The 26,605-nt window shown below is 45.2% G+C and overlaps 1 protein-coding gene across 2 annotated transcripts in view; it reads right to left on the bottom strand.

Annotated features, from left to right (window-relative positions):
* LOC107499608 (myosin VIIA and Rab interacting protein) overlaps positions 1 to 26,605 on the bottom strand; it is a 233,796-nt gene that overhangs the window by 25,400 nt on the left and 181,791 nt on the right. For both annotated transcript variants that reach the window (XM_016123962.2, XM_016123960.2), the window contains exons 9-11: positions 24,835 to 24,979; positions 19,078 to 19,715; positions 9,764 to 10,003 (exon numbers count right to left, since the gene is read on the bottom strand). In XM_016123962.2, coding sequence (XP_015979448.2) covers positions 9,764 to 10,003; positions 19,078 to 19,715; positions 24,835 to 24,979 — 1,023 coding nt within the window. The remainder of the gene's footprint in view (positions 1 to 9,763; positions 10,004 to 19,077; positions 19,716 to 24,834; positions 24,980 to 26,605) is intronic.

Genomic DNA, 26,605 nt, shown 5'->3' with positions numbered 1-26,605 from the left:
CTCTCTCATTCCTACGGTACTGCAGCTCTACAGTGTTCAACAGTCATGTGTGGCCCACATGGCGAATGAACAGGGATTCAAACTCCAGAGCTCGCGGCACCTGTTCTCCCAAGGGAACGTTGCCACGTTTTTCTTTTTTGTCTCCTGTGTCTCTGGGCCTGCGAACCAGGAAGATCCATTTGTTCCTTCACTGGAGTGAAAATTAAGGACCTTCCTTTTTCACCACATTCTCCCCTGCCCCCCAAAAAAACAACTGAGCATTTGTCCCACCATCATTTGTTAAGAAGTGATCTTTTCGCAACTAGAGGTGAGAGGTGGGTAGAAATCATAAGATACGTTGTGAGTTAAATTTTAATATATTTTAATATATTCTAGGCTACCCTCTGGACGATTTCATTGCATCTCGTATCAATCTACATAAACCTAATTATTGTGTCATTAAAAGTATAACGTAGTATCTTAATAGTTAGGCCATCTTCATGCCTTTTTTTCCCCCTAAACATTTCTAAATTATTCCCGATTTTATTCTATCAGAAGATTTAAAAAATCCTTTTGGAAAGTTAAAGAACATCCAGTTCAGATTTTGACTTGAGGTACATTAAACTTCTACCCTAATTTTGGAAGAATTCATCTTAACACTGTTTTTCCTACTGGTAAACTGCTAGGTTTCTTGGAGAGCTGCAGTTTTCTTGTTAAGTTTTAATTTCACCTTTTTTTTTTTTTTTTGCTCCTATTATGGGTGGATTTAAATTCCATTTTATCTCCCCATCTCCCTCATTCTATTTTGAGATTCACCTGCAAATTTTAGTTCATTGCAAACTGACGGCTGAACTAGAAGCTCCTGACGCAGGGCGTTCTAGCGCAAAGCCCAGAACCACTTGAGCTATGCCGTGCAATTCTGCTAAATGATGCGGATTCATGAATAGACCAGCGACTAACAGACCTTTTCTTCGAATAGGATGGATTTTCCTTTTTGCATTCATCGGCATTCAAGGTGGCTGTATTCTTTTACAGGCTCTATAGCTCAGGTAAATGTGCGTGATCGCTTACCTTATCCAAGTTTTTATTGTCGCTCGAGGACCCTTCCTATCTCCTCCCATTGTTCTCTCTCTCATTCTGTGTCATAGCTATTTCAAACCCTCTCCACAATCCTGAAACTCCAATCTCATCATTCACTCACTTTCAGAAGACAAACTTGCCTTCCAGTTCAGAGAGCTAGAGAGAGGAGGGAAGAGCGTAGAACATAAAACAAAACCTCTTCAACTACCTGACATCAAATTGACCCACTTCCTTGCATCTGGACCAATCTGCCTTTGCTATTCCAATGCTACGCCCCATCTGTTTTCTGGACCTCATCCCCTCCATTTCCCCAAGAGTCCCTTGTTGTTGGACAGTTAGGTGGTTCTTCAGTGTTTTCCCACAATAAAAAAATACAGTGCTTGATGAACTGCGGCGCGATGTGCCCTTGGCTGCCTGTCCAGTTTTCCCTTAGGATCAGTAAGTGAAAGTACACTTGCTGATTAACAAGGGCACACGCACCCTGACGGCTTGGAGTCAGCAAGCTGCCGGGGGGCTAACATGTGCTCCCACTACTTCGTGGGCACGTGACTGCCTGCTTCCCTGAACTCTTACCAACATCAATTATAGTTCCTTCTCATTATTCAATTTGTTAGGCAAAGCGGCATGTCGTTATTTCGGCTTGCATTTTCATTGCCTGTCTGAACAAACAATAAACTTTGTCCCCGTTCATGGCTGTTTTCCTAGTGCCTCAATGTGCATTTGTTGAACGGAAAAAAATGAATGTGCAAACCATATGTCAAGTTCTGGCTAGCTGTCATATTGAATAGGGCTGAAATACAATTGGAGTTGAGTATTTTTTCATTTATATTCTTTGTGTGTGTGTGAACTGTCTTTTTTCATGCACTGCCCTTTTACCTATTAGAGTTACGAGGATATTAATTCTTTGTCTATTGAATATTTAGGCAATACGTCCTTCCTATTATTGTTTCCCTTTTAATTTTATGGATTTTTTTTTTTTTAGTGAACATAAGTCTTTTTTTTCTCCCAGCTTTGTTGAGACATAATTGACATATAACATTGTGCAAGTTTAAGGTATATAATGTGATTGTTTGATACACTTATATTATTACAGAATGATTATTATGATAGGATTGGTTAAACCTCCACCACCTCATATAATTAGCATTTTTTTTGTGTATGTGGTGAGAACATTTAAGATTTATTCTCTTAGTAACTTCTTAGTATATAATACAGTATTGTTAACTTTAGCCACTATTTAAATATATACTCAGAAGTGGGATTGCTGAATCATATGGTAGTTCTATTTTTAAGTTTTTGAGGAACCTCCATATTGTTTTCCATAATGGATACAGCAATTTATTTTTATACCAATAGTGCATAAGAATTCCCTTTTCTCCACATTCTCACAGTTATCTCTATTTTTTTTTGATAATAGCCATTTTAACAGATGTGAGGTGATATTTCACTGTTGTTTTGATTTACATTTTCCTTTTTAATTAGTGATGTTGATCATGGTGTATGAATATTTTGTTGAGAATATCTGCATCTATATTCATCAGGGATATTGGCCTATAGTTTTCTTTCCTGTAGTAGTATCCTTATCTGGCTTTGGTATATGGGTAACAGTGGCCTCTTAAAATAAGTTTGGGAGTGTTCCCTTCTCTTCAATTTTTTGAAGGTGTTTAAGAAGGACTGACATCAATTCTTCTCTAAATGTTTCGTACCATTTACTAGTGAAACAATTGGGTCTTGGGCATTTCTTTGTTGGGAGGTTTTGAAGACCTAGTCAATCTCTGTATTCATTATTGGCCCATTCAGATTTTTTTATTTCTTTGTGATTCAGCCTTGGTAGGTTGCATGTTTCTAGGAATCTATCTATTTCTTCTGGGTTATCCAATTTGTTGGTGTTTAACTGTTCACAGTAGTCTTTTATGATGCTTTGTATTTCTGTAATATTAGTTGTAATATCTCCTGTTTCATTTCTGATTTTATTTGAGTCTTTTCTCTATTTTCCTAGTTAGTCAAGCTAAGAGTGTCAATTTTGTTTATTTTTTTTGAAAAACCAGCTCTTCATTTTGTTGACCTTTTCCTCTTTTTTCGGTTTCTATTTTATTTATTTCTGCTCTGTCTTTGTTATTTCCTTCCTTCTGTTAATGTGGGGCAGAAAGTATAAAGTTACTTAATCTGAGATCTTTTTTGTTTCTTAATGTAGGCATTCATCACTACAAATGCCCTTTTAGAATGGCTTACAACTTCTCTGCTGAACTCCTAGACTTCCAGAAAGGCTCTCTTGTCCATAGGTAATTGTTTAATCGAGTGTTCTCCAGGAGTTCTTGGATCATGGCTAAGAGGGGTTGGAGTCAGTTCACAAACCACTTCAGGGTCCACAGCCATGACCAAAGTCTGCATGTCTACTAACTAATGCATGAGTAGGTGAGACTCCTCCCGGGAGTATATATAAATCACTGTCAATTCTTTATACTTTTATGGAGAGAGGGTTCCTAGCCTTCATCACTAAAGAGGTCTGTAACCCTCAAAAAACTAACAGCCATTGCTGTTGAGTTTTTATCTTCCTATTTTATCAGAAATGGTTGCTTACCTTTATCAGCTGTTGGTTTAGGATTCACCCTTCATTCAATATTTACTAATTTCTTACTTTATGTCAAACGTCAATCTAGGAATTTAATAAAAGAATCATGTTTTCCCCTTTTATTTGTACATATATTGAAAAATGTTAATAAGTTTCCCCAAACTGATATTATTACATTCCTAAACTAAATCCTACTTGGCCATTGTAAATTATTATTTTCTCATGTAGTTGGAAACAATTTGCTAACATAGTGAGAATTTTTGAATGTTTTTTAACCAATGAGTTAGTACACAAATTTTCGGTGGTATATGATTTTTGGGTTAGATTCAGACCAAGGTTTTAGATAAATAAAATAAACTTGGATACTTTCAATTTTTTAATGCTAAAGACAGTTTAAATAACATGAAAGTAATCAGTATCATGAACGTTGGATGGATTTTATTGACAAAGATACCTGGAATGGGCTTCTCTCTGAGGAATAATTCTTTGACCACTTTGCCAGTTTCTTCCATGGTCTGTTCAGGTTTTATAACCCTTTCAGAGTAATTTTTCTCATTTATTTCCTTGGAAATAGTCAATATTTTTAAAATTATCACAAATATCAAATTATTCACCTATAATTTAAAAAAATATCTTAAAGCCACATGTGTTTATTATTTTTTCAAACATGCTATTTGGATTACGAAATGTACATTTATGTAAAAGCATTTACATTCATAACTTCTTGTCATGTATTTATTTGGTCAATAATAAAATATTATGATGTTCAAGATGTTCCTGATACTTGTAATGAGTTCTCATTCAGGAAAAACTCTCTAGGGGTTCATCGCGGTGCTTCGAGATAGGTGTTCGTAATCAGAATTATCTATTCCCCTGAGACTTTTGTTTTTTCAAATAGAATATGAGTTAAATATTTCCAAGGTCTATCTCCAAGTTGAGATTATTATGTGCTTTAAAAAAAAAAAGAGTACTTACTCAATGTTTTATTATAACAGTGTGGTTTCCTATTAACTCTTTTTGCATTTTCAGAGTAAATAAATTAGTTGTGGCATGTGATTCTTTTAATATTGCAACATTTAGTTCGCTAGTATTTTATTTGGGATTTTTGTCAGTGAGACCAAGATAGATCTCTCTCTCTCTCTCTGTTGTTTTCGTAATTTTTCTACCCAGAATGTTTGTGAAGAGCATAGTCTTGTTTATTCTGCAGAGCTTCTCTCTCCTCTTACCTCCCATCATCCCATCTCCCTATGGTGTCTTACTTTGGGGCTTTAGTGGAGTATGAGCTCTGAACCACTTCCATGCTTTCTAGACCCTTCTCGCTACCGTCTAGAGCTCCTCTGCCCTTCTCTCTTCGATCCACCTGTGCTATCTATGTCCCATTCTACGGCTGCGGTTGAGGCCACCGTGGTTGATCTTGGCCCTTCAGATCACACCTGCATCGCACTCGCATTCCGGACCATCCTTCTCTAGTGCTCAGTTCACCTTCTGCCCAGAGAGGAGGATGTTCTGCTGACGTCCCAACTCGGAACTCTGTCTTACCACCCAGGCAGCCTGCCCTCCCCCTGCACTCCGACAACAGGACAGGGTTATGCGAGTGAGTGGAGCCAATGACCACAAACACGAAGGAAATGAACCCTCCTCACCGGTTCCAGCACTGAGGATAAGAGCTGTAGTTCTAAGTGGACAGCTAAAGCTTCTCTTTTTTCCTACAGCAGCAGTCAAATAGAAAGTTAGAAAAGAGGTGTTAATTCCTCAGTAGGCACACGGCCTCCTGAGATCGGTGTGGTTTGTAAGATACAAGTGAATACCTAACACTATATTTATTCACTTCGGCACCGGCTAAAGATGGAGATGCTCTTCTGAAATAAAATGTTGCCTGGGATGAGAGACATTGGAGCCTCTTGTGAATGGTGAGTTGTTTTACAAGGGTGAGACACACACGGACAGCACTTGACTTTATGCTAACGCTGTGATATCAACAAAAAGCTTCCCGCAAGCACATTAAATTTCAGAAACCCAAGGCTCTGGATTGCGTTTCCACATGGCCTGATGTCAGCCAATGGGGAGCAGCCAGGAGAAGATGCACGAATTCATATCGAAAGACATTTATTAGTTTAGAGACATCTCAGTGGTTTGATGAGAAGTATTCCATGAAACTATAAATATGAGAGATGATCAGCTTGTCTGTGACTCCCTTGTGAAAATAACGCACAACGATTCAGCTATGTGTGCTAATAATAAACAAAGACATTTTAAATAAAAAGCTTTCAGGATACTGGATATATAAATTTGACTGTAGTGTAAGAATATACTAATTTGGGCCTTCGACAAACACCTCTCTTCTAAAAGCTTGACATATAGGATGTCATTTATTATACAAACAGTGTCACAAGTGATACTTATGTCAGAAAACAAAAACCTATTTAATTCATGATATATCTAGAACCATGAGATTTTGAAGCCAGAAGGGACCTTGGGGGATCACTGCTCCAAGCCTGGCAAGACTAGGGGGTTTGTGAAAGACTCAGCTCCTGAACGTGGTCTCCAAACTCAGGCCAGGAGTCCTTGGCCCTTCTTTGCATCCCTCCTCCTTCCTCCTTCAGGAATGCGGCACCTCCGTACCTAGAGCCAAATGGTTCTAAGAACCACTTCAGCCAGGACTTTGTTACAGAACCAACGGCAGGGCCACCTGCCCAGTGGTGAGGAGAAGCAAATGCTCATTCCTGGGCTCTGAGGGCCCCATGGTTTGGAAAGCTGATTACTGAGGCTCAAGGGCACTAAGCTGATGTAAAGGAAAAAGACATGAACCTTTGGGAATCCAGTTCCCAGGAGGTTTCTGGGCTGCCCCCAAGCTCTACAAGCTCATTCTTCAGCTAGTTAAAATGCAGATGGCAGTCCCCATCCTTGAATCATCACTGGGCTCCCAACACCCAGCCAAAGCGAGCCAACTCCAGGAACAAGTCTGCCCATAGCTAAGGGCTCGCTCTAATCAAAAAGCATGTTTCTAAAACAGTTCTTCAGATTCTGGACTCTTAGGGTTCTGAAGCTCTAATTTCTGGATGGGTTTTCAGACTAAGGACACTGAATTGCCACTGATGTCACCGTGTCTATAGGAATATGTACATTCCTTTTTTTTTTTTTTTTTCAGCTCCCAGAGAGCAGGTCCAGTGGCGGAGGCAGGAGGGACAGTGACTGTCTGGATAAAGATCTCTCTCTGTGTCAAGGGAGGCCCCCCTTGGTAAGACAAAGGCAATTAGCAGCCAGTTAGGCATCCGGATTGCCTCGCCGCTTAGTCACAACACTGAAGCGAGTGTTTATGAACTGGGAACCCTCCTGTTTGGGTCCCGTCACCGTGTGTTTCCCCCCAGAGGCAGACTCAGAGACAAGGATTTGAGTGCCCGTAGATTATTTGGGAGGCGAGCCCAGGGAATCGTGGTGGAGGAGCGGGGAAGTGAGGCAGTCAAGAGAAAGGGGCCGGCGGGGGCTGCCTCGCCGAGCTGTTCATCACCGTGGCTGCCCAGAGCTCAGTCTGCTGGGGAACTCGGGACATGAATGTGCAGCTCCTGTCCCAGAGTCACCACCCAAGGGGGACAACGGACCTGGAGTATTTACACTCTTCCCCTCGGTCACTGGTTAGGGCTGTCCCCGGGGAGTTGATTTCTCTGGCGTCCAGCCTGCCTTCTGCACAGGAGGAGGCGCTCGTGCTGCCTAAGGGGACTCAGGCGGTTGGACTTTGGGCCAGTACATAACCGTAGTAAACAGATAAGGGTGAACATTGACAGCTTCTGGAACAGTTATCGGAGCTCAGATCCACTCCCCAAACACGCTATGTGTGAGTGTGTGCGTGTGCGTGCGCCTGTGAGTGTACAAATTAGTTGTGGTCGGATTACGGGGGAAGCCTTTGGCTATCCTTATCCCGAAGATGGGAATCTGCGGTTCGGATGCGGTATTTTCGCGTCACATCCTGCATAACGCGACAGAGCGTCGAACGCGGTTACAGACCTACGGCCTGACTCTGCCAGTGCTGACTAAGCTGTTCCTTTGATGTCGGCAGAGGGACGTTATTTCATGACAGTGAGGTTTATTTTCTCTTGAGGCTGTTAGAGGGGATATGATCATTAATAACTGCTGGGCTCCTGCTATGTGTCACATGCTGTGCTGTGTGATGCAATCCTCACAACTCTATACAAGGTATGACTATCTCCATGTGACAGATGAAGGTACAATGTGTTTATCTAATCAACAGTGAGGACCTGGGCTGGGTCCTGGGGATCGATAATAATAATAATAATAATAATAATAATAATAATAATAATGATGATGACAGACGTGGGCTTCTGGACAGGCTTCTTGTCAGGCAATCCCTGACAAGTGGGGAAGGACTGGGGGGCCAGGGAGGGCCTAGAGGGGCAGCGAGACCAGTTCAGAGGTGATGCATTATAAGCAGGCAAAAAACGACACTGGCTTGTTCTAAGTAGAGGCAGTGAGTTAAGACACTAACCAAAGTCCATAGAGTTTATAAGCTGCACGGTTGTATTTTAAACTTAGTCTAATCCTGAAGCCTATCTCTATGTCTTTCTTCTTCTAAATAATATTCAATATGCAAACCTGAATTTCTGTTTTCCTTTAATCGGAGTAGCCCACGACTGATCATGAAAATACATGAATTACCTTTCAGTTTGCGACACGGATTTTTACATACAGCGAGTGATACCTGGTTGATATTTAATTCACTGAGTCATGGTAGGCTGGGGGACAAACTTAAATTTTGCCACCTTTGGGAGTGTGAATAAAGCAACTTCCTGATTTCCTGCTAAGCCAGGGCACAGGACAGAATGGGGGGGGGTGGCTGGTCCAAGAGCCCGGGATTCCCCCCAGTGCTTCCTCCTTTCCCTGTTCACATCCTGCCCGGAAGAGCACGGGCAGGTTGGTGGCTGTGCGTCCCGAAGGTGAGGCTGCAGGCGGCAGAGGGGCGGGAGCACCTGAGTCATCCCGGCCTGGCATGCCGCCGGAACAGCATGAGCGTTTGAAGCCTTGGGACCATCAGGATGCAGAGCCAGCAGGATGCAGAGCCATTCTAAGAAATGATCACTGATATTCTTCAGTTATCATCTGGCTCCCGGCTCTAGCAGACAAATGTGACCATAACAGGGCGTCGGTTCATGTACCAGAGAGAATCAGAACCTATTACCATTGGGGAAGCAATGGTTTGGAGCTCACATCCCGGGGCGGGGCTGCCTGTGACGGCCAAGCTGCGCTTTCCAACCCATAGACACGTGACAGGAAGGACCTGTGTGCTATCCACAGGCCGAGGGCCTGGCACCTTTACGAGTGAGGACTCCACGGTGATGGAGGGCGGGATGAAAATGAGTGAAAGGTGGAGTCCGAGGTGCTGCAGGGTTCGGGGGCTCAGCCATGGAGGATGCTCCCTATTCCCTCTGGGGCTGCTCTTGAACACCTGTGGCCATTGCTAGGTTGGCCGGGCTACTCCATGGTACCGCAACTTGGCTGTTGAGCAGGTGAAGGGGGCTCATTCACCCATGCATGTGGGCCACCAGCAACCTGTTGGCTTAGATGGCATACTCTCAAAGCACGAAAAATCTGATCACAAGTGCAAAGAAATCCAGACGTTTCAAGATATTATGTGAGTCACAGAAGAGGCGGCTCGTTGTAAGGGAAGGAGCCCATGACTTGAGGTCAGACAGGTTTGGGATGCAGCCCCAGCTCTGAAACCTACTAGCTGTGGGCCTTGGGTAAGTTCCTTCATGACTAGCCTCAGTTTCCTCATCGGCCAAAAGGCCTGCATCTACTTCAAAGGGTTTTATTCAATGGACTAATCAACATGGGCAAAGCACCAGGCACATAGGAGAAACTCAACAAACGTTAGCTCCCCTCCCCCACCCCCCTGCCCTTCCATGGGAGGCAGCAGCGATATTCTGACTCTAAAGTGGCCAAGTCTAGCATGAACAAGCTTGGAGAAGCTGTAGGCAGAACCTAGGCACAGGCTGGAGGCCGGGAGTCTGAGATCACCTCCTCCCAGGGTTTGGGTCTGTCTTCTGTGCGAACGCAGAACCTTTCCCCACACCCTGGCTGCAGGCACCGAGCTGTCGCAGGTGGTTTCACGGCCCTTACCTTCTTCAGCTCTTCCTGGACGCTCTGGCTGTTGTCTTCGGAGGACAGACTTTCCTTCTGGTTCTCAGACTCCGTCTTAGGCTCGGACTCCTGGTCCTCCCCTGAAGACGTCTCCTTCTCACTCATTTTCATTGCTAACTTGAACGACCTGCTTCTCACTTTCTCCTCCGTGATGTCTGTGCCCGTCTGGGGGTGCCGAGCCTCACTGCTGAGCTCGGTCTCTGATAAATCGCCTGACACCTAAATGAAAACCAGAATCATGAGCTGAGGACGCCTCTGCGCCGGTCACGTTGCTTGTTGTCCCCAGTGGGCCCCTGTCCGCCCCCACCCCCCAACACGTGAAGGATCGTCCAGGAAAGTAACAACTCTCTTGCTTGACCTGCTTCCCCTGTAGATGGCCTTTTACTTTTTACTTTTATTTTCTCAAACACACGCATCTTAACACTTTGTTAAAGGGTTCAGACAGGTGAGCGTCTATACTTGAAAAGGTATTTGAATCCGATATTCAGTGTTTTTCATTCACAAAATAGATATCGAGTGCCCGCCACAGGTAGCACTGTGCTGGTGCTGATGCAGGGCTGAGCCAACCTGGCGAGCCACCCTAGTGAAGGAGATACACGGAAACCTCATGTACAGTCACAGCGATGGGTGCAGGGAAGCAGGGTGGGGACGGAGGCTCTGCCAACCCACTAAGGGGCACCCGATGGAAGGGGCTGGGGGTTCGGGAAGTTTCTTTACAGAAGCGATCTTTGAGTTGAGATTTGAAGTGTAGCAGTAACCCAGCTAAAAGAGAGAGGAGGGAGAATGGTATTCTGTGCAGAGCACAACAATTTTGAGATGGAGCAAGGTCCTTGCACATATGTGAGGACCACTGTGTGACATTCCCTTGATAATTACAGTTCCGGCGTAACAATTATATCTCCGGCTCCTACTCTCTACTTGGTGAATATCTCCTACCTAAGCTCCTTCTATGAGCAGACCCCTGACCAGGCCTGGAGAACTCAAGGACAGCATGGCATCTGTGACTCTCTGTTCCTGGCCTTGAGTTGGACAGATGCGTACGGAATGTTAACAACATAACCCTCAGCATACCATCAGGGCCCATAAGACCCAATCTTAGCTTTTTAATTTCCTCTTTGAGTTTTTCAAACTGTTAGTAAGACTTGATATTTCGTGGCTTTTATTCTTTTGCGAAGGGCTTCCACAGAACGAAGAGAAAATTTACTTATGTTTTAAATAAAAAAAAACTCATTCTATTTTGGATGTACTCTATGGGTTCATTGGGCCTTTTTAAAATCTAAGGTACACGATGGGATCTTTGTGATCTTATTTTTCCTTTCTATTGAAGTATTTTGCTATTTCGTCATCCTGGGAAATATCTTTCATTACACTCATCAGTCATTCCCAATTATGCTAAAAAAGACTAAGATAACAAAACAGAAGAATAGAATCGCCTTGAAGGATGATTCAACAGCAAAATAAATCGTCACTATCTTGAGTCAGCTTTCAGCTCATTGCCTACAGTTGAGAATTCAAAATTTCATAATGGCAAAGAGAAGAATCTGACAGAGAACAATATTTCACAATTATCAGATGACTCAGAAGATGACTTCAAAGAGGAGAGCAGCTTTCTAGACTAACAAGGATGGCGAAGTTGATTGTATATGTAAAATCACAGACTAAAAGTCTTTAGATGATAGTGTCCTAGGTGAATTATCTCAAACTCAAGAATCAATGTTTAAACAATATATTCATAAGGACAAAAGAAAATACAGTATTTTTATTTAGTTAGTCATTCCACAGGAAGGGCTGTATCACACATTTTACAACAAGAATCTGGGCCATCCTGTTTTGCTAAAAAGATGCGTGACAGATTCTTTCATTCTTTCTGATGTTTGTGCATCAAGTTTATTTGATACAGTTTGTAATTGGACAAATGCTCAAGGCAGCTGTCTATATAAAGGTGATTAGAAGGAAACAAATTATAGAAATGAGAAAAAGAATCACTGGATTGATAAAAGAAAATGGGTCCTTTGGAAAGGACCATTTTTTTCTGGTCCTGAGCAAGAATGATAAGAGCCTCATGAGAGGTAGCCAGTGCTATTAGCATGCTTGAGACAGAGGAAGTCCTTTGGGGATATGCGGAAGCTCCACGGGAAGAATGGCCTCTGAATAGATTCTTGAAAGATGAGGACGGTTTCAACATGTAGATACAGCTCAGGCATCCTTAAAGAGAAAGCGGCAGGACCAGTAAGACTCAGTGTGAACGAAACTGCTTGGGGTAGTTAGAAGAAAAAGGCTGAGAGGAGAGAGACTGTAGAGCTTGGGGGTGAGAAGGAAACGGGCCTGGGTCAGACTACAGAGGGTTAAGCACCAGCCTAAGCTGCATCTATCAAATGGTTTGGCCGCTACTGCTGTGGTATGTACTAAATTAGCCAGGAGGTCAGCAACTGGCTTCCTACTCACACCTGGTCACCTTCTTACCATTCCACTCAATGGATCTGACACACTGAACTTGTCAATTCATCTGAACGCTGGTTGGTTTTTCTTAAGCTTATTTCTTTACCACATTCAGCGAGGATGTACTGAGTGCCTGCTCTGTGCTGGGCCCTGCGTGGGCCACTGCAGCTCAAAAGTGAGAGTGACCTCTGACCAGGTCCTGGTAACACACTGGGGTACAACAGACACACATGCGGGGGTTCAATGGGACTCAGAGGAGGAAGCCTCACCTAGTTGGTTGAAGTGAATGTCGTCAAGGAAGGGACATTGGAATAGGTGATACCTGAGCAAAATCGTAAAGAATGGAATCCTAAACATTGTCAGGACAGACCTCAAGTTTTATTGGAGTTGAGAATAGTAATGTTAAGCGGTGGCCTGGCCTGGGGGTCCATAAGGACTTCGTGTAACATTATACACAGGGATCCGATCCCCAGGACATGTGATGTCATAAATATGGGTGGAATCGCCATGATCAAAAGCTTCAAAAACAACTTAGTAATATTTGGCTGTGAAATATGTATCAAGTAGATTAACAAACATTTACATCTCTAAAGAAAAATGGGCAAAATAAGTCCTCACTTAACATCGTTGCTAGGTTCTTGGAAACTGGGACTTTCAGTAAAATGATGTATAATTAAACCAATTTAACCACAGGCTAATTGACATAAATAAGAGATAAGTTCTTACAGCATATTTCTGGTTACAAAAACATCACCAAAGAAATACCCAAAACACTTTTACTAGTAAACACCGAAATAAATGTGAGCTACACATACATTTAAGAACGATGAATAAAAACAAGATAACTGTTTTCCAATCCACTTATTCTAGTTGAGGGTTGCAGCGGGCCAGAGCCTATCCCAGCAGCTCGGGGGGCAAGGCGGGAGCCCACCCTGGACAGGACGCCCTTCCGCCATAGGCCTCGCTCATACACACCCCCGCACTCACTCAGCAGGGACAACGTGGGCGCGCCTATCCACCTCACACGCACGTCTCTGGGATGTGAGAGGACATCAGGGTCCCTGGAGAAAACTCACACAGACGTGGACAGAACACGTACACTCCACACAGAGAGTGGCCTTGCCTGGGGACGGACTTGCTAAATTCTCATCAACGTCATAATGAAATGACATTCAAAGGACCTGCTGTAGCCAGAACGACTGTTGACCCTCCCCACCAATATCCTCCCAACTTCAAACCTTGGTCCAGAAGGTAAGATAAAGGCTCATCGTAGAGCAAAATAAAACAAACAGAAACACAACTCCTGAGTCTTCTAGTGTAGTGGTAGAGCTTTTTAAGCATCCAAAGATAAACTCTAATCTCAAATCCCCCTGAATCCTGACCTGTTTTATGGCCTCTTAGAAAATGTATTTTCCCCAGAACATGCACGTGGGTAGAGGGAAACTAGCTATGGTGCCAAGCTGCATCCTAGGAGGTGTGGGCATGACATGTAAAGCCCTAGGATGGAGACTGTAACAACCACGTGGAAGTGTACAATGGTTTTCGTTGTTTGCCATTCATCCACTTAGTCAACATGTGCATATTCAGTACTGTAGCCAGGTTCTCAGCCATCTGTTCTAAGACACACAGAGCAAGGAAATGAGAGTAGGGAAAATCTACCATCTTAAGCTAGCAGAGAGGAGATGGGGGAATGACCGGAGTATGCGAGATACTGGCAGCGGGGTGGGGAAAGCGTGATCCTCATTCAAGAATGACTAAGAGGAAAGGCTAACACAAACCCAGGGGAAAATGCTGCAGAACGAAAAAAGCAAAAGGGAGCTTAACGATATCACGCGAATTTTACTATGTGTTCTAATATATAAAATATTTCATATATGAAATTTACCTACAAAGCTACCCAGGTCCATCTCTTAGAAGGGGCAGACTTAACTCGCTTTATAGGTGAATATTTCCAAACTTTCAGAAAATTGTCAAGTCATATAAAGTGTTCTAGAAAAGAGTAAAAAAAAAAAAGAGAGAGAAATCCTTTCCAGTTCACTAATATAACCCGATACCAAAACTGAACACGATAGCATAAAAATGTATACCCATAAATAGGAAGCAGCTTTTATAGCAAGAAATCACAGTCTGATAAGATTTATGTATCAAATGAAAATATGACTCAGAACTTTAAAAATAAATCAATGCAATTTGTGACATCAACAGATTATAGAAGGAAAACCACATGATCACCTCAATAGATGCCAAAAAGCAGTTGGTAAAATAAAACTCACATCCCTGATGTAAATTGTTTAGGAAGCTAGGAACACACAGACGCTTCTTTATTTTGATAATATTTACTAAACGCAGAGGAGGCTTCACACTTAACGGGGAGATACTGGAAGCAGGTGATAAAGGACAGAGGCAAGGCAAAGGCAGGTGTCACGACCAGGTCACAGTGCAGCCACCAGTGCAAGATGAAGAAGTATAAATGGCAGAAAGGGGAAGACGAAAATGTCATCACTTGTAGACAATATCATTGTCTTCCTCTTCCATACCCGGAAGAGTACGAGGACCATTTGAAAGACTGTTAGAATTAATAAGAGAATCTATTAAGGTGCTAAGTTATACAATATAAACGTAAAATCAATTGTGTTCTCTACACCAGCAAAACCCATTGAGAACACATAATCGACTAAAGGGTCTCACGATCTCATTCGCAATATCAACAAAATATATAAGATACTTCACGAGAATAAGAGATTTGAAAAAAAAAACCTATAAAACTTTACTGAAAGTAAATAAATGGAGACAGGTATGAGGCCCTTGTGGGAAGGCTCGATAGCATAAAGATATAAATGATTCCTAAATGGATAAGTACATTTGAAGCAGTCTGAGCAAAACAAAAAAAGAATTTTTTTGCAACTTGAGTAGATTTAAGAAAATAATTTATATGAGTAAAAGGTTGATAAAAGTCAAGACACTTTTATAAAATCTCATTAACAAAAACAGCAGTGAAGGGAAGACCATCCCAAAATACATTATAAAGTTATGATAATTAAAATAAAATTGTATTTGTACATGAATGAAACTTCTGGATCAATGAACAAAACAGAGTAAAAAAAAAAAAAAACAGGCTCATAGAAATAAAGGCTAATATGTATTAAAGGGGTATCTGAAGCCAGTAGATGTTGGCTGAATTATTTAGTAATGAGTTGGTAACAAATATTTAATTTGAAAAAAATAAGGTTAGATCTTATATCATCCAGATGAGTAAAGTACAGATGGACTAAAGGACTAAATGTAAAATACTAAACTAAAAAGTACTAGGAAAAAAAGCAGGAAAATAGTCTTATAAGCCCGGGGATTAAAAGCCTTTTTAAACAAGGTACAAAATAAAAAAGGAAATAATTGATAAATTATTATTAACAAAATAATTGACAAATTATTAGCAACAAAAATTTTTGTATATAAAATATAAAGTTAAGGCAAAAGTGATAGCCTAGGGGAGAATATTTTCAAAGTATAACTAAAATCTACAATAAAATTAGAAAATAAAACGAAGTTTTAAAAATCAATAAGAAAAAGACAAAAGGTCCAATAAAGTAATAGAAGTATATAAATGTGTCTTCCACAGAAGAAAAAATGCAAATAGCTTTAAATATTAAAAAAAAAAAAAAAACTTAACCTCAGGAGTAACTATGAAAATGTTAACTGTAAACAAATATATTTCTTCCTCACATGAAGTTGGCAAGGCAAGAATTTAACAGACCGAGAGCACTACGTATCGCTGACAATATATGCAGTTCTATGGCAATGTAAATTGCTGTGAGGTTTGGGGATCTTAATTTGGCAAGTATTCATTAAAATTAAAGATCTGTATATGCCTGGTCAGCAGTTCTACATCCTGTACTTGTATAAAGAGGCTTGCACAATGATCTTCTCCGCAGTGTTGTTTACAACATCAACCACTGAAAAGTCTTAAATATCCATCATTATGGGAACTATTGATTGTTGACTGCTCCCCATCACGGAGCAGTGGCAAACCCAGGGGGTTGGGCACACCTTGGGAGCAGCCTGTCTCAACAGGGAAAAGTCTTTCATCACTAGCACTGCTTAGAATTTTCCCTGCATTGGTGCAAAGTGATCGTTAAAAAACCCGAATTTCTATTACATTTATTTTTGTTTAAAAATTCTCGACAGGCAATGCACCATTACTGCTTGCACCCCGGATGGATTGCCCTGACTCCTTTGCTCTTTCTGGGGGCCACGTGATGCAATCTTTTGCGGGTACTATGCGTAGTTTTGTGTGTGCCGACATCTCTCCCACTCATTGTTAAGAGAAAGAGGCAGAAGAATATGGAGAGTGAGATGCTGACTCTCCTAAAACACGGATACATTTGCGGAACTATATTTCTAAATGCATTATACGTGTATGAATGCACAAACATGGCTGTTGTCATTTTGGAGGAGATGACAGGGATTTAGAGTTGTGGTTAAGGGAAACTATATCTGTATGTTTTAATATATTTATATCACACATACATATATATACATATAATATACATTATATATATTATATATATATTTGTTACTTTTCTTTTGAGAAGAGAACTGCCCTAGTAAATTAAGTAGAAGAGAGGACCAGGAGAGCCAGAAATGAGTTCCTGAAGTGCAACATCATCGCCACCTAGTGGGGAGGAGAGGACCCTGCTGGGGGTGAAGAGGGGTCGGATGGGGGGAGAGCTGAAAACCCTGGTCCCAGCTCCTTTCTGCGGGCCCTCGCCTTCTTCCTCTTAATGTCTTGGAAAGATTAACACCACAAGACAGCCATCAAGCCACTTCAGAATAAACAGGAAGTTTCAGGTGTGTAGCTGTGGTGGGTATGTGGCATTTTATACCTGTGAGTGACTCAGCAGAAAACCCTCAAGAATATCCCTGAGGGAAGTTCCCCAGAGTCTCTAGAAAACCGCGGCCCCTTGGGCTGGATGACAATGACTCACAGTTGCACAGAACTCTACATTCCTACTCTACGGTCACGACAATCCCAGGAGGCGGGTTTGTAATGATCTCCTTTTACGGAGGAGAAAATGAGAGCTCAGACCAAATAAAGGACTTTTTCTAGGTAATACATTAACAGGTCAGGTAGGGCTGATGTCAGATTCTGGGACTTGAGGAACTCTGCGTCTACGGCTATCTTCATGGGGGCCCCATGATCGGGGATCTGGCTGGCACATTAATAAAAGTCACTTTAGCATATGCTGGTGATGTCCCCAGCCTGTGCCCCGCTGACAGTTCCCACCTTGGGCCCAGGTCTCTCTCTTCTCCATCCAAGAGATTTCTCAGGCACCACTCACGCCAGCCCGGCTGTGTACGGAGTTGGTACCCACCCTGGGTGGGACCACGCTCCACCGATGAGACATGGGAGACTTCGGTAACTGCTTCCTGTCCTCTAGTGGGAGAACCCTGAGCTGTGATCCACATGGCTTCTCAGAGGGTCCCTGGTGGGATCGCCCTCGTTGCCTACCGTGCACCTTAACTGGCCTTCCTCACTCCCGTGTCTCATGCGTGGGCTTCCCGGGATCTCCTCCTGCACAAACCCACATCCAAATCCTTGACTCACGACCTGCTTTTTTGTGGAACCCAAGCTAAGAATGCAAGGCATGGCATCGGGGTACGGCTGAAGATGCAGTGATGTTCGGGAAGGGGGTGTGGCTTCTCCAGAAGCGTAAAAAGTCAAGTTGATGGTAATGTAAGCGATGATGACGATTTCCCTACAGAAGGCAGAGGCAACGTAACCACATCGTCCACAAGACTCTCTGCTTCAAACACTGCAATGCATTGCTTATGTTAGGTCATTTAAACTTCCCTGGCTACACGTGTCGCTAAGGAGTTGAGAAAATATTGCCATGGGAAGGCCGGAGTGGGTTCCACAAAGTTCGATATGCAGCCCATGGTGATCACAGCCCTTTGCCAGGAAGAGGTGTGGGCAAAGACATGGCAGAGAGCTGGGAATGATTTAGAGAACACAAAATTAATCCGGTTAATAAACTCCTAAAATTGTAAGCAAAATAGTGTAAGAGTGTGAGTGTGTGTGTGTGTGTGCACATTTTTCTAGGAAGACTGTCTATACCTTTCATCATATTCTCTAAGAGGGTGGATGGAGCCAATAAGGATTCTGAGAAGTGTGATGTAGACTAAAGAATCACAGTGTATTAGGAAACTGAGTCCTGACTCATCATATTGAAATGACATTTACTGAGCCCTGTGTCTTGAACAGAGCTCAGCTTTTTATAAATGTTATTGTATTCACTCATCTCAACCATTCTTTGAAGCAGGTTATAATATCCTCCCCACTTTACAGATGAGGATGCTGAGGCCTGAAGGGATGCCTTGCCCAAGGTCACACAGCTGGGTCTGAACCCAGGCAGGCTGACTCGAGACCCTAGGCACTTAACTCCAAGCCAGTGGTCCTGAAACTTTGATGCACAGCAGAATCACCAGGAGAGCCCGTCATAGCAGATGGCCAGGCCCATCCCCAGAGTTTCTGATTCAGCAGGTCTGGGGTGAGGCCTGAGAACCTGCATTTCTGACAAGTTCCCTGGCGGTGCTGAAGCTGCTGGTCTGGGGGCCGCACTTTGCAAACTCACTTCGAACTCTAAGCTCTCATCTTAGAGACGTCTGGGCCGTTCGAGCCCCAGAGGGCCAAGGTGATCTGTCTAGGTGCTCAAGGACTCCCGGCTACTTCGCAGCAAAAACCGAGATGAGACTCTGGGTCTGTGGTTTCTAACTCAGGACTCTGTGGCACTCGTGCCTGGAGGAGGGCACATCCCACTGGAAAGTAAGTGTGCGCTTGCCTGCACCCGCTTTATTACCTGATGTGTGTCCAGCTCCTGGGAACGGGCGTCGGGGGAAGGTGGTTCCTTGCTTGGCTCCTCCGAGCCCACTCGGGCCCTTCTCCACCTCCTGGCCCTCCGATCTGCAGCGTGAGGGGCTTCCTCAGGCTCGCTGCTGTCTGAGGTCTCTCTGCCGGCTGCCTGGGGGTTGAAGTTCACGTCAAGCTCTCCCTGTAGGCGCATCTTCTCAGCCACAGGGTTCCTGGGTGCCTTCCTTTGCACCCAGGACAGTCTGGCCCGACGCCCGGCTTCCCGGGAAGAGCCTGCCGAGGAGGTCTCCGAGTCAGAGCACATGGCCTCGGGGTGGGGGGAGAGCCTGGAAGAGGCGGAGATGGCCGGGGGGCCTTGGTCTGAGCCTTGGGTGCGTGTGGGCTGAGGCTGGGGCTTCCGGGTCAGGCCCCGGGGCCGCGGGCACAGCGTGCTCAAGGCCTCGCTCCAGTCAAAGTCCTCTTCACTGTCGGAGCCCATCTCGTCGTAGGCAGATGTCACGCTGGAGGCCACCTCCAGAGCCTGAAACGTGCCACTCTTAGGTTTGGCCAGCAGGCGGGGTGGGGGCAGCGTGCCATCCTTCAGGGCCACCCAGTTCCCATCAGGGCTCTGCAGCACTGGGGCCAGGTCTGCAGGTGGGAAGGAGAGAGAAACCAGGGAGGGCCGTTACCGCCGTGGAGCAAGGTGAGCTGCCATCTGTCACTTCCCTGCGACTGGTTCCTGGGGGGCTCGGGGAGCAGCTGACTCTAGGAAGTCTAGGGGGGCACTCCTAATTGGGTGGCAGCTTTAAAGTTCCCCCGAGAGTCCTCTGAGGCCTCACAGGGCCCCAGTGTTCACAGGTGGAGAAGAACTTAGAGGTGTGATCTCATTTTAATGTCCACCTAGGTAGTTGGTCACCTCGGTCTCCGGAGAACTGACTGACCCACCCCTGTCCTAGGCTGGCTTAGGTGCAGAAGGAGAGAGGAGAGGGCTGTTGCTGGCAGCCTCAGGTTCTGGCTCTTTGAACTTGGGCCATGGTTTTGTCTCTTAGATCCTGTTTCCTCTCGTTGGGTGGGAGATGACTCCATCACCCGCCCCAGCCTATCTTACAGGTTAACACACCTTGTCCTTGGCACTTTTATAAATCACACTCACCACAGCCTCATGACATGGCATGCCTGAAATAATGATGTATGTATGTATGTATCCATGCATGCATGCATGCATGCATGTATGTATGTATAAACACACACATACACAGATCTCAGTCCCTGCTAGTATTTGGTTTTCGATCCCAGTTTCTGACACAGAACTCTTAAATTCCTTGGAACTTTTTGGGAGATAGGAGTATCTTTTGTTCTAAGGAGGCAACTGTTGGTGGCTCTACAAGGTCACGAGACAGACCAAGCCATGATTAGAACCTTGAAACTTTCAGCGCCATGCCCCCCTGAATCCTTCAGAGAAGACAGAGGGGTTGGAAAATGAGTTAATAATTGATTATGCCTACATGATGAAGCCTCCATAAAAAAAACCCAAGGTATAGCATCCGGGAGCTTCTGGGTGGGCGACACATCCCAACTCCACGGGGACAGAAGCTCCTGTGCAGAGGACCCTACAGGGCCTATGTACTTCTTCGTCTGGCTGTCCATCTGTATCCTTTACCGTGCCCTTTATTAAATAATAAGCCAGTAAATACATGTAAGTGTTTCCATGAGACCTGTGAGTTGTTCTAGCAAATTATCAAACCTGAGGAGGGGGTCACGGAGACCCTGATTTATAGCTGGTCGGTCAAAAATACAGGTGACCACCTGGGACTTGCAACCGGCATCTGAAGTCACGTGAGACTGACTGAACCTTAACTGTGGGATGTGTCATTAACTCCAGCTAAGCAATGTCAGAACTGAACTGAACTGTAGGACACCCCACCGGGGTCCGCTGATCAGCACTTGTGGGAAAAACCTCACACGCCTGGTGACAGAGGTGTTCTCTTAGAGCAGGGGAGGAATAACAATTTTTCCCTATTCAGCTTATTGTCAACCCAAGGCACATGCCTCATTCCGGAAAGGGCTTGGGGCAGAAATTGGTATTCCAATCTCATTTTACAGATGCGAGAACAAAGATCAGTGAAGTTAAGTAACTTGTCAAAGGTCACAGGCCTGAGACAGGCTGCATCTCTATCCAACTCCGAGGCAGCTCCTGGTTACAGGCTGTGCCGTGGAAGCCCTCGGCCGGCTGTAAAGCCTGTGCAGGGGCAGGAGGGAGCACTTCCCAGTCTGTGGTCGTGATCTGGATTGGCCTAAACCAGGCTCCGCTGTACCCAGAGCATCTGCTGGGGCCCCAAGACTTGACCAGCACACTGCAGGTAAAAGTTGCTGTCTTGTTTTTGCTGAAGGCAAACAGGAAACGTTTTCTGCCCACGCGCCTGCAGATTTAAGATGTCATGTCATGCTTCTCCTTCAGCCATGGGTGCCTGGCCCAGCCCTGTGGCCTCCAGCTGGCATGGTAGTTGCCAACAAAAGCCGTTTTTATTAGGAACCTTGCAGGACTCCCTGGGGATGAGTGATGAGGGCCCGTGGCTTTGGAGGACACCATTCCCTAGGACACCAGCTTCTGGGTTTGCGGCTTGCAGGGGCCACAGCTCTGCTCTGGTAGGACACTGAGGCAGGGTCCTATCTTTTAAGAGAGTCTTTAAAAGTAATTTTAACTCCTCGTTAATGAACACAGGCTCCCAGGGGCTGCAGGGGGCTCTCAGTGGGAAGGCCGCTGATAATGTTACTGTGTGCCTGGCTCCGGGATTGACCTGGACCCGCCTCCAACGGCCACTACATGATGGGGTGAGACTCCGCCCACTGCCGACCCCTCCCTCCGGCTTTTTACAATCCCAGGCTGCCAGGTTCCGCTGGGGAAAGCTAGAAGTTGGTCGACTTCTAACTCAGAGAAAGCGCAGATGGCTCCATGGAGACCCAACCCTGTGAAAACCTTGGCTGTCATGCTGCTTCCTCAGAACTGCCCTAAGCTGCACCTGGGCTCTCATTCCGCATTCTCTGTCCCCCAGGAATAGCCCCCAGGGACCCTGCTCCCTCCATCCGCCCCTTCCTCTGCACTCGCACCCTTTCATGGTCGTGCAGACAATAACTCAAGCACAAGGACTGTCCCCTAGTCTTTATTTCTCTCTCGGCTGTGCATGCCCTAGGTGCTCAGTCAAGGTCTACAAAGTGAACATGTGTTTTGGGGGGGATCCATTAGCTGCCGTACGCACTGTCAAGACTGAGGGGAGCTGCTGTGGTTTCCTTGGCCTATCGGGCTCCTTCAGCTGACTCAACTGTGGACTAGCAGGCTCCGGAGGCAAACCAGAACTGCTGAAAATAGCTCAGTGGACATTAACCTTCTAAGGGGACCTGCACTTCCGGCCCTTCTCCGTTCCACATTTCTGCTCTGCTGTGACTGAGCCACGGCCTCCGGAGTAATCTGCTTTCTGCTAAGTGTATCAGACATCTGTCAGGACCTCTGGGCTTGGCCTGGACATTTTACCATGCCGAGGGCCGAGTATTCCTCAGAAAAAAGCAGCAGTTTTCTATGTAAGTGCTTTTATTATTATTTCTTTAAAATTTAATTTCACATGGGTGCCTTTGAAAACTGAAACCCTCTGCAAATTTATTTAGAATGCTCATAATTCAGTAGGGGACTATTATGTGCAATGGAGTGTCTTTTAGAAGTTTTTCTAATATTCTTTAAGTTTATCAGGTTGTAAGTCTGAACTCTGAAATGCCGTGTTTGCTGTTGTTTTTATGGCAAGGAGACACTTATTATCATGCACGAATTGAAAAAGCCTGCCAATTAGAGACATGGTGTTTGCGTCTGAGGACCAGATATGCCCTCATCAGCTGTGGGATCTTGGACAAGTCGCTTGCCCTCACTGTCCCTCAAGGTTTTCATCTGCCACACAAGATGATGACAAGTGCTTGGTAATGATATTGGAGGAGTAAATAAAATAGTGCCCACAGATGGACTCCGTATGTTGTAAAGTGATTTTTAAAAGGTAGTTATTATTGTTTATTAAAGATCTATTCTAGGACATTCTCATATGTCCTATGGAACTTAAGAGTCCCTTTGCTGTGAGAATTTTCAATCCATGGTGAAAGAGAAAAAAATATAAATGAATGAATGAATGAATATGGATGTGCTGGGCAGCATCGGGAAAAGAAAAGTGTATTTAGAAAGGAAAAATGCACTTAAAATCAAAACAAAAATAAATAAAGAAAATTTCATGTACTCACAGAATTTCTGCAGTTTCTACTGGTAGGTACTAAAAAGTTAAAATGAAAATTGTCTCTTTTGGAAAATCTTTAGAATGACTTAAAAATATTTAATGTTTTTTAATTCTTTGCACGGCTACAATAGAATATATTTATATAGCTGTTAGTTAAATCTTTTCCCTTATAGAAGTCATAGCACAATCTTTAAAAGCATATTTCTAAGCTGGGTACTATGCTACTAATTTATTATTTTTGTTGATGAGTAAAGGGGTCTAGATCTGACAGATAACATGGGTTGAATATATTTTTAATGGTTTCTTCCCATGCGGACAAACATGCCTAGTTTCTATTATAAGTATGTGTATCTAGGTGAGGAAGGAATGGACCTGTGTGAGGGCAGGGTGAGCATCTTTGCTCCCACACTCGTGGGGCACAGGAGACCTACATGGCCTGGGCACGGGGACTTCACAGCCCTCGCCGTGACCCAGGTGGCTCCGAGCATCTCGCAGCCCTCTGGTGTGTAACTGTGGGAACGTGACTCAGCTTAGCGGTGAGGGATATCAACGGTGACAGCTTTATAAAGGACCGTGTGTCGGAGAGGTTAAGGCATCTCTGAGAAGTGTGTTCAGCTGCCCTAGGTAGAGGCAGGATATTCTAGGAGAAGGAGCAGGAAGAGGGAACAGCAACGCCAACCTTTCCGTGAGGTGGGAGAAACCTCCCGTGCTCTTCTCCTTTCATGGCAGAGCCATGTTGCTGGGACAAGCCTGCCCAGGTGGACCACATTTCCCAGAATCTCCTGCAGGGAGGTGGTGACTGGCTCTTGGCCAGGCAGGGAGTATGTAAGTGTTGTGTGTGCCTTTTCACTGATGAAGTGATTAGGAAGCAAGTGCACTGCCTTCTCCATTTTCAAGTCCTCCATCTGCTGGCTGGATGTGAACGACCCAGCACGGGGCTCTAGAAGGCCCTAGAGGACAGGGCAGAAGCAGCCTCAGCCTCTGAGGGCCTCCCACGGAAGGACACTGTACTGTGCTGTTGTGTGATGAGAAGTAAAACGATTGGGTTAAACCACCTACATGTTCAGTTTACTTGTTATAGTGGCAAGTGTTACCCTAACAAAGATTTCAGGTTTGGGAAAGGATGTTCTTACAACCAGACCAATGCTGGGGCCAAACCCCTCTGAACGCTGACAGGCCCTGCCAGGTGGGATTAGTGTTCCCATCCATATAGACACATCCGCCTACTCCACAGACTGGTCCCTGGTCCTGGTCCCTGGCCATGCTCCAGGCATCTGAAGTGGGCTGTGCAGCTGAGTGTGCGGCCGACCATGGTCCCTCTGGGCCCAGCAAGAAAACATGACCACGTTATGGATCATGTACTCAGCGGCTCGGCTGCCCCAAACAGACACACACACAAACCGTCTGATGGGAGGAAGAGCTGAGCGGCCACACGGTCGCTGAGAAACCTGCAAACCGCACTTTTGAAACCCACAGACCAAGCAGACGCTGCTTAAAACCTGTCTCATCCAGCCTGTCTACGCTCGTCCAGCTGGGCAACGCCGACTCCCCCCTGGGCTGCTGCGCCTGGTCCCCCGGCTGCCTGGTCGCTGCCTCCAGTGACGAGGTCTTCGGGGCCCCTCCTCTGGGGACGGAGAAGGCAGACTGCAGAGAGAGAAGAGGGGAAGGGGTGAACTCGCATGCACGGTCAGCGGGAGGAAGCCTTCAGCTTTGTGGCTGACACCGCACAGCACGGAGAAGGCGCATTCGACGGCACGGGCTTTTCTCGTGTTCAGGCTTAAGAGCTGCGGATCAGTGTATAATGCCACATAATGGCACAAACGCTTCCAGTTTATTCCATTGCGCGCCAGCCAGGCCTCCTAGAAAGCGTCAGAGATGTAATGGAACCAGACGGAGCCAGAGCTCATTTGGCTCCTGCATGTCCAACCATTCTCCCTAGCTGCTCTTTCTTAGAGCCGACTATGCGCGATGAGAAATGCAAGCATCTTCCCCTCAGAAACTCCAAACCTGAGTTTCAGCAGCGTAAACAGTAAGCACAATGTAAGTACTACAATAGGAAAGTGAGCCAGGTATGGTCAGTCCACAAGCCTAGAACTGTTGCAACATGCCCCCATTTCGTGCCCGCATTAAAGAAAGGAAAATAAACTCTAACCTAAGGAGAAGTGGGAGAACTTCAAACGTTATATATAAAGAATTTAATCAAACAGAAAGAGATCAATGTTTTCCTTTGTCATTCAGTGAAGGAATTATCTTTTATTGGCGATTCATTTTGTTCTTTTTGAGAAGCTGAGAAGGGAAAAGGCAAAAGCCACCGGAAGCATCTATGACCAAGGTAAGAAACAAAGTGCCGATCTCTAACTCATGCCCCCTTCCCTACGCAGTCTGTCGCCACCTGCTGGCAGGCCTCGGCGCCAACAGCTCCACTGCCTTCTCTCCCAGGGAAATGTGCGCTCATCCCGCTAACTTTCTTCCTTTCCCACCACAGGGGCTAAGAACAGGAGGCAAGAGGAGAGTGACTTCGGAGAGCTGTGGGCAGAGGGCCCGGGGCGGTCGGAGCTGGACTCGGGAGTCAGCTGGACCCGGGCTCCACCACCACCTCTGCCCTAACCCTTTGGCCAAGCGACTTCATTTCTTGAGGGATGTAGATACTTAACTTGGCCCTGCACATAGTGAACCCACAACAAGTCTAAGTGTTAGAAAGCTGTTTGAGAATGACTAAGAAAAATAGCGAATGGCAGCGCTGGGAGATTGGGGTGGCAGCGCTGAGCTTTATGACTGGAGTCTGGGGACAGGACGATGCACCCAGCAGCCTTGCCCGGAAGGACCGTTAGCCCATCCGAGGAAAGACAGACACAGCGGAGGACCAAGGTCCAGCATCCCCATCACTGCAGCCAGGGCCTGGGAGCTCTCAAATGTAGGCGCCTGGCACACCGTGCTGGAGAGGGAGGCGCAGGCCAGTTCTGGTTCAGAAAGGGTCCTTGGCAGCCTCTTCCATTTCCTGCCACCAGACAGACCCTGGGGCCAGTCTAGGGGGATGGCGGGTTTGCAGAATATGGAACCCCTAAACTGTGTACCCAGGGTCATAACCTGCCACCCATCTCTCCGATGACAAAAGAGAGCGTGGGGGACCCCCATACCTGCTTTTCAACGTAGCGTCATAGATCAACAAGGCCCGGAGTGGATGAGCTTGCCTCATCTCATCAATTTGATAGGATTCTGTGTACATTCAGTTTGGACAGGCCATGGTCCGCGGAAGCCGCCTTCCCCAAG

Source organism: Rousettus aegyptiacus, unplaced genomic scaffold (genome assembly GCF_014176215.1).
Source record: "Rousettus aegyptiacus isolate mRouAeg1 unplaced genomic scaffold, mRouAeg1.p scaffold_m13_p_4, whole genome shotgun sequence".
Classification (NCBI taxonomy): Eukaryota; Metazoa; Chordata; class Mammalia; order Chiroptera; family Pteropodidae; genus Rousettus; species Rousettus aegyptiacus.
This window is presented reverse-complemented; position numbering and strand designations above follow the sequence as displayed.